The following is a 13,850-nucleotide window of genomic DNA, read 5'->3' on the forward strand; positions in this document are numbered from 1 at the left end:
ATGACTCGGGAGGGAAGCCTGTTACGAGACTTTTTAAGGCGCATCCTTGGCCAAGTTGAACAACTCAGGAGGGAAGCCTGTTACGATAGTTTTTAAGGCACATCCTTGGCCGAGTTGAACAACTCGGGAGGGAAGCCTGTTGTTGATTGAGTAGTGAAGAATCAAAAATTGAGCCATGAGAATGGAAGAACTGAATAGATTTCATTAACAGGTGCCTCATTAAAAACCTCATCGGCCAAAACCCCTTTTCACTTTTTTATAAGGGGAGAAAAGACCGATCAAGGAAAAGAGTACACCATCTATTTACACAAGATCTTGTTACAACATATACTAGCTATAATATGTCTTCAAATGAGATGCGTTCCAAGTTCTCGGAATGATCTTGCCCGAAAGTTCTTCCAATTTATATGCACCGTTTTCCAAGCTATGCCGGACCCGAAATGGGCTATCCCAATTAGCAGCCAACTTTCCTTCTTTCGGATTACGCCTCGCCGATCCTTGTGCTCTCCATACCAGATCGCCTTCTTTAAAACTTCTTCTGATAAGATTAGAATTAAATCTACGAGCCATCCTCTGTTTGCAAGCTTCAGCTGTGATTTCTGCTCTGAGAGGAGCTTCGTTCACCATATCCACTTCCGCTCGGAGAGACATATCATTGGTATTTTCATCAAAATGTATTCTTCGAAAAGATGGTTCTCCGAACTCCACAGGTATCATGGCGTCGGTACCGTATGTTAGCCGAAATGGTGTTTCTTTAGTCATGGACTGGGGCGTGCACCGGTAAGCCCATAGAACCTCCAACAACTCTTCCGCCCAAGCTCCCTTAGCATCCCCCAACCGTTTCTTCAGTTCGCCAAGTGAAAACCAAAGTTCTTCCTCCCGAGTGAAAACCGCATATGCCTTCATGGATTTCTCTTAGAATATAATCAGCCTGTTCAGCCTCAACACACTTCAACAATGGGACCGAGAATCCTCTTCTGTATAGCTCTCCACCCACCATGGTATACCTAGCAGCCTGAGTCCGAAGCTTTCTAGCAGCCAATGAGTCAGTCGGCACTCTTCCATGTTGAAGATAATCCACCATATCAGTAATTCAGGTCCGACTGGACCTCTCGGTTGCCAAACATTCGGCAGTGACCATACTTGGAGCTTCAAGATCTAAGTGTAGCATGGTTCTCAGCTGGCCGGGTTTTCGCGTGCTACTTGCCAACCGAGCCAACTGATCTGCTCTTCCGTTACGCTCTCTGGGCGTGTGCTTCACTTGAACCTCTTCAAATGTGTCACGCATTCTTTGAAACAAGTGATAATATTTCAATAAGTTTGCATCTTTTACTTGAAAATTATTATTCACTTGCTCGGCTACAACTTTTGAATCTGTCCAGCATTCCAACCGGCTAACCCCAATTTCTCGGGCCAACCTTAACCCTGCCAGCAGTGCTTCATATTCAGCTTGGTTATTTGAGGCTTTAAACGCAAATCGTAACGACTGTTCAAGAACTAATCCTGTAGGTCCTTCTAAAATTATACCAGCTCCACTGCCTTGGTTATTAGAAGAACCATCCACATGCATCGTCCATAAATCATTCTCAAAACAACCCTTTGGCTGTAATTCATTGACAAAATCTGCCAAATATTGAGACTTGATCGGCCCTCGAGGCTCAAATACAATGTCAAACTCTGATAATTCATTCGACCAAGCCATCATTCTTCCTGCTAATTCTGGTTTGCGCAATACCTTAGATATCGGACAATTGGTTCGAACAACAACGTGGTGACTCTGAAAATACTGTCGGAGACGCCGAGCGGTATGGACAAGGCCTAGTGCCACCTTTTCCAAAAGTTGGTACCTCGTTTCAGCTTCTTGTAGCATTCGGCTAATAAAATAAATAGGTTGTTGTCCATCTTTTTCTTGAACTAGAACAGTACTTATTGCATCATTAGAAACACACAAGTAGACCACAATCGGTAACTGCAAGTCGGGTTTTGACAGTATAGGCGGCGAACCGAGACGCTCCTTTAAAGTTCGAAAGGCCTCTTCACATTCGTCAGACCATTCGAACTTTTTTGATTTTCTCAGCAATGCCACAATAGGTTTGGTTATTTCGGCCAAACAAGGGAGGAATCGTGACAACGCTGTAAGCCGACCTGTTAACTGCTGGACCTGTTTGAGGCTTTGAGGACTTATCATGTTGATGATTGCCATACATTTGTCGAGATTAGCTTCAATACCCCTTGCCGACAACATAAAGCCGAGGAACTTTCCCCTAGACACTCCAAACACGCACTTCTCCGGGTTGAGTCTCATATCATACTTGCGTAACTGCTGGAATGCCTCTGATAAGTCTAGCACATGCCGATCGACATTTATGGATTTAACAACCATATCATCTACGTACACCACCATGTTCCTACCTATCTGGTGCTGAAAAACTTTGTTCATCAATCTTTGATATGCTGCCCCTGCGTTTTTCAACCCAAAAGGCATTACTTGATAACAGTAATTGGCCGAATCAGTGATGAAAGCTATTTTTTCTTCATCTCGGGTATGCATGGGGATTTGGTTATACCCCGAATAAGCATCAAGAAAAGTTAAAATTCCATGACCCGAGGCGCCATCAACTAATCGATCTATGTTTGGGAGCGGGTAGGCATCCTTAGGACATGCCTTATTGAGACTTGTGTAATCAGTGCACATTCTCCACTTCCCATTCGACTTTTTTACCATCACCACATTCGCCAACCAAGTAGTGTAGTGGACTTCCCGAATAAATCCGGCATCAAGTAACTTAGCAACCTCCATTTCAACTGCAAGCTTTCTTTCTGTCCCCATCTTCCTTTTATGTTGCGCAATTGGTTTAGCCTCGGCACAGATGGATAACTTATGACACATGACCTTGGGATCCACTCCAGGCATGTCGGAAGGCGTCCATGCGAAAAGATCTTTATTTTCCATTATAACCCTACATAGGGCAGAACAGTGTTCCTCATTCATATCGACACCGATGTACGTAACCTGGTCAGGATATGCACCTATCTGAAAATGTACTTTTGACTCTACTGGCTCCACACGCTCTTCGTTGTTCATTCTTGGATCAAGATCCCATACATGCTGCTCTACTAATGCCGAAACATTCACGTCGTGTGCTCTTTTTGATTTCGATTTCCTTTCTTCCACTGTTCGACACGTAGACTAGCATAATAACACTCCCTAGCAGCCTTTTGATCGGCATGAATTGTAATTACATTTCCTTTGTCAGACGGAAACTTCATTGCCAAATGTGGCGTTGAGACAATGGCCCCTAATGCATTTAAAGATGGTCTGCCGAGGAGAATATTATACGAAGTGTTAGCATCGACCACAATATACTTCACTTGAACCTCTCTACTTTCCTTTTCATCAAAACAAAATCGTGTGAAAAGTTTTATATATCCCCTGGTACTGACTCTTTCTCCTGCAAAGCCGACCAACGGATCATCATAAGGGAGCAATTCTTTTTCAGAAATACCCAACTGCTTGAATGTGTTCCAATATAATATATCCGCCGAACTGCCCTGGTCGATCAATGTTTTCTTGACGATGCAATTGTGTATTTCTACACTAAGAACCATTGGATCGTCCTGCTCTGGATCAATGCCTTTGAAGTCAGCATCGGTGAATGTTATTGTTGGTAACCGCCGAGAAGGCTGTCCATGAATGGAATTTACCGATCGGATGGCTCGAAGATGCTTCTTTCGAGCCGAAGAAGTTGTGCCTCCACCTGCAAATCCCCCTGCAATAGTATTAATGACTCTCCTATGCGAAGGTGCCGAGTCATCTTTTCGTTCGCGTGATCTACTTCTTTCACGCCGAGCTCTATCAGAGGTTCTACCGGAACGATCTTGCCTGTACCGATCTTGATATTTGGGTTGATATGTGCGAGTTTGGGACGAACCTGACCTGTCCACAAAGTTATGCAACTTACCCTGCTTAATCAAGTCTTCAATTTTGTCTCTAAGGGCCGCACATTCATCAGTTGAATGTCCCCGATTACGATGATATCGGCAAGATTTACTAGTATCGGCCCGTGGTGGAGTGGATGCTCTCTCCGGAATTATTAACACTTCGGAAGCCAAAGCTTGTTCAAGTACTACCGAACGACTAGTGTTAAGTGGAGTGTATTGGGTATATTTTGGACCCCGACTAGGCCGATCCCGAAGAGATATCTCCTTCCCTCGCCCCTGTATGGTTGTTCTATCTGCTTGTCTACCTTGCCAGAAGATTCAGCTCGGGCCTGACTACGATATTCTGCCAATTCCTCCATCTGCATATATTTATCAGCCCTTCTTCTTAAATCATCCTTGTCCAAAGGAGGTTTTTTACAAATACTATTAACGAACGGTCCTGGTTTTAATGCGGTTGTAAGATGATGCAATGCAACAGCAGGATTAAGATCTCGAATTTCCAACGCAGCCTTATTAAACCGATCCATAAATGTCCGAAGAGACTCCTTCTTATCCTGCCTGATACCAACCAGAGACAAAGATGTTAGACTATGAGGGCGACTTGTCGCAAATTGAATAGTAAATTGTGAAGACAATGTGTTGAACGAGTCAATGGAATTGGGTGGGAGACGAGTGAACCAACTGAGAGCTCTGCCCTTAAGAGACGTGGGAAAAATCCTACACAACGCAGCATCATCTGTTGTACTCAAGGTTACCTGTGTCAGAAAAACATCTAAATGCTCATCAGGATCAGTAGTACCATCATATTTGTCAATGGGCAAAGCCTTCCAATTATCCATTAAAGGGAGTTGCATAATGGAAGGGGTAAAAGGGTGCCGGTGTGATCCGACAGTGGTCATATCTGCAGGACGACCCACAGTGGGTAAAGCTGAAGGAAACTTCTCAGGGGCTACTGCCGAAGCATGAGGAGCCGACGTATGTACCGCGTGAGACTGGTACGATCCTTGAGTTTGTGTTTTAGTAACATAAGTAGGTTTCCATGTTGTATCCTGACTTTTCAACGCTTCATTCTCAGCCCTCAAGGCCGAAAGCTCTCTTGCATCCTTCTCTCTTTGTTGTTTCATTAATTCCATTTCTTGTTTCAGCAAACGCACTGTTTTAGAGAGATCGGTTTCATCCACCACTTCCACATGCTCCTCAATGGGACGATCTTGCGTGTTTGTTCTCCTAGTTATCGGCATCGTTCTTCTCAACAAACTTCCAACCAACTTCGTTCGGCCCCACGGTGGGCGCCAAATGTACCTGTATAAGGATACACCAATAGTCTTCCTGAGTTCTGAAGGCCGAACGAACGCTCCAATCCGATATGAGTGAAAGGGTTTGTACCTGCAAAAGGCACTCCAACGCTCAAGTCAGCACGGGCACAGAAATCTAGGGTAATTAATGAACAGTGACGTTACCTTTTGACCTGAGCTATTTATATTGACATTCGTGGGCCCTGGACCTTATGGGCCCTGTAAAGACTTACCGTGCTAGGTAATACTTCTTAATCAGTTAATTAACCTTTGATGGTTTATTAATGATAACTAATAGAGATGAGCCGAACCAGGTAACCGATTGACGATCGGCCACCTGATTCGGCCTTTCAGCGACCGATAAGAAGGTGGCTAAACATCCCTACCCGTACAAAAGGATTAATTAAAAGAATTTTATGATAGTGGTTTTGTAAAGTAAAAACAGGTTAAAAAAGTTTTAAAACAACACTCGTTTATAATAAGCGTTGTCTGATTATATTTTATAATAGTTTTTAATATGCTATTAAAGATAGACCCATTTAATAGAAAAATACAATATATATATATATATATATATATATATATATATATTTTTTTTTTTTTTTTACAACAAACAAAAGTACTCATTAAAGATGTTATTTAAATGCTATTAAAGAATTCTTTTGTTTGTAGTAGTGATTAGAAGAAGATAGTTATTACTATAACCTAATGATATCAAATGGCTACATTAGAAGGAGTATCGGTTAACGTGTCTTTGTAATGCCCAAATTTGCATCCCTGCAAAATGCAACTCTACATTAAAGTCGGAAATAGCATGTTTGAGTGAGAGAAATGGAACCAAACTACTTGGTTAGCGCGTTGTTGCAGTGCCCTAATTTGCATCCATATGCAAATGCAACTCTATTACGTTCGAGTAAGATAAATGGTAACAGGAAAAAAAGTAAATAGGAATAATGAAAACAAAGTGTGGGTTAACGCGTCGAAATTCGCTTCCTGCAAAATGCAAGTGTACATTAAAGTGGGTTCACATCAGTGATCAGAAGAAATGAATGAGGTGGGGGTGTGGAATTGGTAATGGAGCCATTCCATTGAATCTCACATTATATCCGCGTCCATTTAATGCACCTAACCAAGACTCCCAACTGTAAAACCCTAAAAGCTACTGCTATATATACTTGTACTTATGTCACACCCTCCACATTCATTCACTCACTCTCCCACTCTTCACACAAGCCACCCTTTGTTGCTCCAATGGCACCTATAGATCTCACAACCATGTTGTTGCCACTCTTTGTTGTGGTTCTTGCCTTGTGGAATGGTGTTCATGCTGCACCACAAGTTCCATGCTATTTCATTTTTGGTGATTCTTTGGTTGATAATGGTAACAACAACCAGCTTCAGTCTTTGGCCAGAGCTGACTACCTTCCTTATGGGATTGACTTTCCTAGTGGACCTTCTGGAAGGTTTTCCAATGGCAAAACCACTGTTGATGCAATTGGTGAGCTTCCACTTTCATAATTAACTTATAAATTAAATGAGTAATATACCAGCAATTGTGTTGAAATATATATACTTGCTTGCATGGTCTTAAACTAGATTCACATGCATGCATGCACTTATAATAATCATTATTGTCAAAATCACAGTGATAAATGACATCAAAATGGTCCTATATGTTCTCAGCCTTTACCAACTTTTGGGTTTGTAGATAGTTTGACATATATTAACTAATATTCTTGTATTTTTGTTCTTCTATTTTTGATCTAACTGTAACTAAAAGCATCTTAAATGTATGCATGTATTTTTTTTTTATCCATGTAAATCAAAATTGGTATGATTTACACTCTGCATAAAGCCATAAACAACTGAGCCAACTGAACTAGGCATCCTTTGTTATGTGCATGTATTGTATTGTGCTAAAACCAGACACTAAATGTTCACCACCTAGAAGGGAAGGGTATATTTAAGATGCATGAGTATTTTACTAGTGAAAATAAAAATTAAAAATGGGGTAACATGCAAATGTCAGTGAAGAAAACAGTACTAGAACACTGCCTTTGACACTACTCTTGAGTTGGTTACCCCTCATAAGGTTTGTGACTGACTCTTAAATTCCACGCACATGGGTCCGTTTGCCCGCATTCAATACGCAATTTAAGACGAAGAGTGTGGTGTAGTTCATTGAAAAAGAGGTAAAATAATAGAAGTACAAATAAAGAAAGAAAGTGCACCTTTCAGGTAAAATATTTTTACTGCCAGATCGTTGCTTACCAGAACTACTGATTTAGTAAAAACAAACAGGAGCAAAAGAAAAGTAGATCTGGCACATAAAATGATTATTGTAAACATATTCAAAGGTTTCATTATTGTTTAACTTTCTGTTGAAATTTAACAGCTGAACTTTTGGGATTCGATGATTTCATTCCTCCATATGTTGATGCCAGTGGAGATGATATACTCAAAGGAGTCAATTATGCATCTGCTGCTGCTGGAATTAGAGAAGAAACTGGCCGGCAACTGGTATATACCCGTGTATAGTTTCATTTTGCTTCATGCAACATCACTTTTTTTTTTTTAATCCTCATTTGTAGGTAAGTAATTATGTCGAGATGTTCATATGTTTTGTAGGGAGCGCGCATTAGTTTTAGTGGGCAGGTGCAAAATTACCAAAGCACAGTGTCCCAAGTGGTAAATTTACTAGGGAATGAGGACTCAGCTGCAAATTACTTGAGCAAGTGCATTTATTCAATTGGGTTGGGTAGCAATGACTACCTCAACAACTATTTCATGCCTCAATTCTATACCAGCAGCAGGCAGTACACACCTGATCAGTATGCTGATGTTCTCATTGAAGCATACACTGATCAAATAAAAGTTAGTCTCTACCTTTCTGTCTTTTACTACATTTTCATCATCTTTAATTGTTCTATGTGCTTCAAATAAGCATTTCAATTTCAAATTATAAAATCAAGTCTCTAACTCTGGTTGTAAGCCACCTCTAGGACATGGCAGGTGGATAGCAAAAGTTACATGAGTACAGATTAGTTCTTGATGTCAATTTTAGAAAATAAAAAATTATATTTAACCAAGTGTTTTTTCTTCAAATTCTAAGTTTAGGGATGATATTGAAAAATAAAAAATTGACTGTTTGTGTTTGTGATTTAGACTTTGTATAACTATGGAGCAAGGAAAATGGTGCTGTTTGGAATTGGTCAAATAGGTTGCAGCCCAAATGAATTGGCCCGAAACAGCCCTGATGGCAAAACATGTGTGGATAGAATCAACGCTGCAAATCAAATATTTAACAGCAAATTGAAAACTCTCACTGATCAATTCAACAACCAAATGCCTGATGCAAGAGTCATCTACATAAACTCTTATGGTATCTTTCAAGACATTATAAGCAACCCAGCAGCCTATGGTAATTAATTATTTTCTAACCAAAGCATTTCATAGTCATGATTTTTGTCACATCTTTTAGCTAGCATCAAGTAATAATCTCGTTGACCATTAATGAATCTTCAGGTTTCAGTGTTACAAATGCTGGTTGCTGTGGAGTAGGAAGAAACAATGGTCAAATAACATGTCTTCCAATGCAAACTCCATGCGAAAACAGAAGAGAGTACTTGTTTTGGGATGCATTTCATCCTACTGAGGCTGGCAACCTTGTTGTGGCACAGAGGGCCTACAGTGCTCAATCTGCATCGGATGCTTACCCTTTTGATATCCGCACCTTAGCTCAGATCTGATCTATGAACATGGTCTAGTGGGGTAGTAGTGGCTATAAGCTGTGCCACAAACAACCACAATTAATGTTCTTGGAATGTGTTGTTTCTTTTAAGACATAAGAGTCTTGAGGTTTCTATCTTTTTCTTGCATATCATATATGCTAAATGTTGCATGGCTTCCCAAGTACAGGTGTAATTTGTGGTAAAGTTTTGGAAGATTGCTTATTTATAGTGAATAATTAATGTGTTGTTCGTTCGTCGATGCTCCTTTATGAATGTTTATACCCAAATGATTCAGAAACGTTCACAATAATCTGTTTGCTTCAACATTTCTGGATTAAAAAAATTAAATACGAATATATTTGATTGATGATAAAAATAAAATATACTTCTGGTGATAAAAAAAAAAAGACATTCAAGTCAAATTGGGAAGGGTTTCATATATTTTACGGCTATCGTTAAATGAATTTAAAGTTAAAAAATATAAATTAACCGAGTAGAAAGTTTATGTTACTTTAACAAAAAAAGAAAAAAATGGAAGTCAGGGCATCAAGAACAAGAAAATAAATAATTTTTTAAAACATGTACATTATAATTAGTGTGTGTTTTATATTCCAGAAATAATTAATATTTTATAAATAACATATTAAATAACAAATACATAGTATAAAAAAATAACATTCATTTGCTTCAAATAATACAATGCACATTTTAATTAGTGTATTAGTTATAAATGTAATTACATTGTCATTGAATTTTGAACAAGCAGTGATGGATCACTTTAATAAGCCCAATAATTTTATTAAAACAAGTGGACCTATACAATCAATATAAAATGCGCATAAAATCAGGCCCAGTACATTTTACTCTGATAGACTTTGTGAGACCTGTTCCCAACGTGATAAGTTTTTGAATTACATATAATTTTTGGTGGGTATCTATTAAGTTCAAACTTTACCTTTTTTATTGGTAAGGAATATTACAGATGACAATAAGGTTGTAGCAAACTTATGATTGCGAAAATCTACCTGAGTGGTCTGTGAAATTCTTACAAAATTTTTGTAAGGAATATATATTATTCTATGCTTAATATAACTGCTTTCCTTTGACTTCTTTTGAGCAAAACAGAATTTAGATATTTTTTTTGGTTCCGAAACAGAATTTAGACTGAATGCTTTATTACTGTTTTCTTTTAATTTTTTTTTATCGTCACTGTTATTTTTTTTTAAATTTAAATGATGTTATACATAGATATTCTTTTAATAATAAAAATGTATTATAGAATTTGAAATAAATATTTATGTGCAGAATTTAACTGCAGAATTTATTACTGTGAAAAACAGAATTTAGATTGAATGATTTATTACTGTTATTTTTATTTATTTATTTATTTATTATCCTTATACTGTTATTTATACATTATAGAATTTTAAATAAATATTTATGTGTATCCTGCAGAATTTAATATTTTAAAATAATATCTAATATATTTAATATATGAATAACAAATAGATCAATTTATTTGATTTAATAAAACAAATTAATTAGGTTGGTGAAATATGACTTTCTTTGGTTCTTATATGAGAGAAGAAGAAAAAACTGGAGAATATGCAGTTATTTTATATCCTTATAAATGACAATAGAGAAAATAAAAATTTAACATAAAAATAGTAAAAAAGACATTAAAAAAAAATTCTGCTCCCTTTCCCTCCCCTTCCCATGGACTCATAAGAATTTTCATTTAAATTTGTCCAAATTGAAAACATGATATCATGAAATAATTACACTCTTGTGGCATATCGAGCTTCCAGTTAAACGTTGTAGGCTCCAGTCATTTTTTTTCTAAAAGTGTGTGGATGCAATGGAGTCTCTAAAATAAATACATGACTTTGCCATTATGCATCGTAGATAAATAATTTCAACGACATCCTCCACAAAACAGGGTCATATCTCCCTATATTTGATCACCCTTGGGTTTGCGAATATCTTGAATCCGAACTTTGGCCTTTGGTATTGTGACATGGGTTATGAAACCAAGTTATGGTTAGTGGTGGTTTTTTTGTTAAGTGCAACATACATGCAATGTTTTTGTGTTGTTGGGGTGCCCGAAGTACCTTGTCTTTTCATTTTCGGAGACTCTTTGTCTGATCCTGGAAACAACAACAAACTAGCTACAGAGTCCAAAGTTAATTTTTTGCCTTATGGGATAGATTTTCCAGATGGCCCCACCGGAAGATTTAACAACGGTCGTACTTCAGTCGACATACTCAGTAATATTTCAATTCCCTCACATTTCATCTATGCTTACAATTTTGCATGCACATATTTAGTGCAATTTTCCTTCCAACAACGTTATACGCATCAGATAAGTCTTCTTTAACATATGAAGACTCAAATACGACACGGAAACACAACACTAACACATATATGAAAATACTGCAAAATAAAAGATACACACAATATATGTATAATATATATAATATAAATGACATGGCAAAAAAAAATTATATATTAATATAAAAAACTTTGATTCTGTTACGTAAAAATTAAGTAAAAAGAGACATCAAAGTGATTCCTTTCTTGTTTATGTTTTTATCGAGATGTTTTCCTTTTCTTTTTAAATTTTTGAGTCCTTCCTCCTTGTTTATTTTTTTATTGAGACTTTTTCTTTCTTTCTTTCTTTCTTTTTAAAATAAAAACCTCTCAAATCTGCATGTTGAAAAGTTGCCCACAAGCATTGGAACGTGTATCGAGATGTTCGATTGTGCTCATATTTGCATGTCTGTGATCGAACATGTTCGTTTTGTAGGTATCCACAACTGAGATTGTTTGTTTCGTAGGTGCCGCAACTAAATCCCATCAAATTTGTGCGAACACAATCTGCCACCGTGTCCTCCAGAACAATGTCGAATTTTGGGACATGACAATCCCATGTTGTGTCCACACATCATATACTTGATAATTTAATGTTGCTATTAGTTGATTACTAACATAATACATTATATCACGCTATCATTTATGTCACATACTAATGAAATATATTAACAATCAACATATCATATAAGTAATTAACATGTCACATCAATGATAAAATCAATATTTCAAACAACCAACTAATGAAGAAATAAAACAGAAAATTTTTAAAGTTTGATGCTAAAATGTACATTTTTACAATTGAATGTCAAAATTTACAAAATTATGAAATATGAGTAATAAGAGGCACAATTGAGCCTAATATTGTTCCACTGATTAAACAAAGAAATGAAAATATTGTTATTGCAGCCCAGACATTGGGATTTGAGAAATTCATCCCACCCTTTGCAAATACAAGTGGTTCAGACATATTACAAGGCGTGAATTATGCCTCCGGTTCTGCGGGTATTCTTAAGGACAGCGGGCAACATATGGTATAAGTAAAACATAATTGCCTTTGTGATGTGCCATTTGTTTCATGCATGCATTAAATCAAAATACATTACTTAACTTTAGCCTATCTTATATGACCCAAAACCTAACCTATAAATTTTTACAATTAATTTGGAATTGCATTGCAGGGTGTGCACGTGAGCTTCGGATCGCAGATACATAATCATAAAGCCATACTTTCAGAAATCACTAAGAAACTTGGAGGTCCTGACCAAGCCCAGCAACACCTAAACAAGTGTTTATATTATGTGAACATAGGCAACAACGATTACTTGAACAACTACTTCATGCCGGAGCATTACCCATCAAGCTCAAAATATTCTCCTGACAAGTATGCTAGTGTCCTTATCCAAGAATATGCAACGCATTTAAAGGTATATATTTAACCACAAATTCTACAAAACTAATACAGATTTATTGTGTTTTCTTCTATAATCATGTTATTCGTATTTATCGATTATTAATCTCTTATGAAAAATCTAGATGGTGAATATTAACGTAGTTTCTGCTATCAACCATGTTTATTTTATACATAAATTTTGGACTCAAAAACCTTTTGTTTAAAGAAACGTGGTTTAATATCATTAACGAGTTGTTAGATTTATATATAGTACGATGCACCAAAAATGGTGTACTTTTGTGCAGGAATTGCATGCAGTTGGAGCAAGGAAGTTTTCTTTGTTTGGTTTAGGCACAATAGGATGCGTTCCACAAGAAATTTTGACTCATGGGAAAGAAGGGTCACCATTATGCATTGAAGAGGAAACTAGCGCAGCATTTATTTTTAATCAGAAGCTTATTGACCTAGTTGATCGTTTCAATGACGAATTACCTGATTCCAAATTCATCAGCGTTAACGCTAAGGTCACAATCACAAAGGATCTCAAGTCCCTTCCGTCACCAGGTAACATTTTTCTTTTCTTTTTATAGCCAAATTATAATACAAACACTCAATTCATCTTTTAAAAGATATACCTGCCAGCATCAGTATGCTGTATGTGTATGCTATGGCCAAAAGGATGCATGCATGTATTCAATTATGTTAATGCAAGTAAAAAGAGATTAAATATTAAGTTTGGTTGGTGGTGTGGTGTAGGGGTATTTGATAGTGTATGCTGCAAAGTGGGGCCACTAGGGCTGTGTGACCCTAAAAAGGAGGCAGAGACATGCAGGAACAGAAAAGAGTACCTATTTTTTGATGCAATTCATCCAACTGAGATGGTCAACGAAGTCGGTGCAAAAAATGCTTATAATTCTCCCTATCCAAACTACGCGCACCCAATGGATATCAGTCATCTTGTTAAGTTATAAACAAGACTTCCACACCTATTCATTTACAGCTGAATTAAACACGTTTCAAATATTTGCTCAAACTTGTAATCAATAAATTTTGACATGTAGAGTGTAGACACATTTTGTGTCATCATCATTTTTTTTTCATCTAAATCAATTTCGTCAA

At 37.2% G+C, this 13,850-nt stretch overlaps 4 protein-coding genes across 4 annotated transcripts; 2 read left to right on the forward strand and 2 right to left on the reverse strand.

Annotated features, from left to right (window-relative positions):
- Nucleotides 1-330: 330 nt before the first annotated feature.
- On the reverse strand, nucleotides 331-906 carry LOC145955139 (uncharacterized). The gene has a single exon (XM_083069848.1). The coding sequence runs from the start codon at nucleotides 904-906 to the stop codon at nucleotides 331-333; it is 576 nt and encodes a 191-aa protein (XP_082925974.1).
- Nucleotides 907-3,132: 2,226 nt separating this feature from the next.
- Nucleotides 3,133-5,183, reverse strand: LOC145955140 (uncharacterized). Its single transcript, XM_083069849.1, has 2 exons — nucleotides 4,132-5,183; nucleotides 3,133-3,937 (listed from the first exon to the last, which is right to left on the reverse strand). The coding sequence occupies exons 1-2, from the start codon at nucleotides 5,181-5,183 to the stop codon at nucleotides 3,133-3,135; spliced, it is 1,857 nt and encodes a 618-aa protein (XP_082925975.1).
- Nucleotides 5,184-6,421: 1,238 nt separating this feature from the next.
- Nucleotides 6,422-9,225, forward strand: LOC109789654 (GDSL esterase/lipase At5g45670). Its single transcript, XM_020348667.3, has 5 exons — nucleotides 6,422-6,735; nucleotides 7,633-7,757; nucleotides 7,866-8,111; nucleotides 8,403-8,658; nucleotides 8,763-9,225. Exons 1-5 carry the CDS (start codon nucleotides 6,489-6,491, stop codon nucleotides 8,984-8,986), a joined length of 1,098 nt encoding a protein of 365 aa, XP_020204256.1. The 5' UTR covers nucleotides 6,422-6,488; the 3' UTR covers nucleotides 8,987-9,225.
- Nucleotides 9,226-10,985: 1,760 nt separating this feature from the next.
- On the forward strand, nucleotides 10,986-13,850 carry LOC109789651 (GDSL esterase/lipase At4g18970). The gene is made up of 5 exons (XM_020348664.3): nucleotides 10,986-11,235; nucleotides 12,248-12,372; nucleotides 12,520-12,765; nucleotides 13,037-13,295; nucleotides 13,488-13,850. The coding sequence occupies exons 1-5, from the start codon at nucleotides 10,986-10,988 to the stop codon at nucleotides 13,700-13,702; spliced, it is 1,095 nt and encodes a 364-aa protein (XP_020204253.1). The 3' UTR covers nucleotides 13,703-13,850.

Source organism: Cajanus cajan, chromosome 2 (assembly GCF_000230855.2).
Source record: "Cajanus cajan strain Asha chromosome 2, NIPB_CcT2T_4, whole genome shotgun sequence".
NCBI classification, from domain to species: domain Eukaryota; kingdom Viridiplantae; phylum Streptophyta; class Magnoliopsida; order Fabales; family Fabaceae; genus Cajanus; species Cajanus cajan.

Bases quoted from the DNA above. Each gene is read 5' to 3' on its own strand.
- LOC145955140 (XM_083069849.1), bottom strand. From the start codon at position 5,183: ATGCCGATAACTAGGAGAACAAACACGCAAGATCGTCCCATTGAGGAG. The intron at 3,938-4,131 runs GTAGTACTTGAA...CTTTGTGGACAG, and splicing joins CACTTAACACTAGTCGTTCG to GTCAGGTTCGTCCCAAACTC.
- LOC109789654 (XM_020348667.3), top strand. From the start codon at position 6,489: ATGGCACCTATAGATCTCACAACCATGTTGTTGCCACTCTTTGTTGTG. The intron at 7,758-7,865 runs GTATATACCCGT...TATGTTTTGTAG, and splicing joins AAGAAACTGGCCGGCAACTG to GGAGCGCGCATTAGTTTTAG. The intron at 8,112-8,402 runs GTTAGTCTCTAC...TTTGTGATTTAG, and splicing joins CATACACTGATCAAATAAAA to ACTTTGTATAACTATGGAGC.
- LOC109789651 (XM_020348664.3), top strand. From the start codon at position 10,986: ATGGGTTATGAAACCAAGTTATGGTTAGTGGTGGTTTTTTTGTTAAGT. The intron at 12,373-12,519 runs GTATAAGTAAAA...ATTGCATTGCAG, and splicing joins AGGACAGCGGGCAACATATG to GGTGTGCACGTGAGCTTCGG. The intron at 13,296-13,487 runs GTAACATTTTTC...GGTGTGGTGTAG, and splicing joins CAAGTCCCTTCCGTCACCAG to GGGTATTTGATAGTGTATGC.
- LOC145955139 (XM_083069848.1), bottom strand. From the start codon at position 906: ATGAAGGCATATGCGGTTTTCACTCGGGAGGAAGAACTTTGGTTTTCA.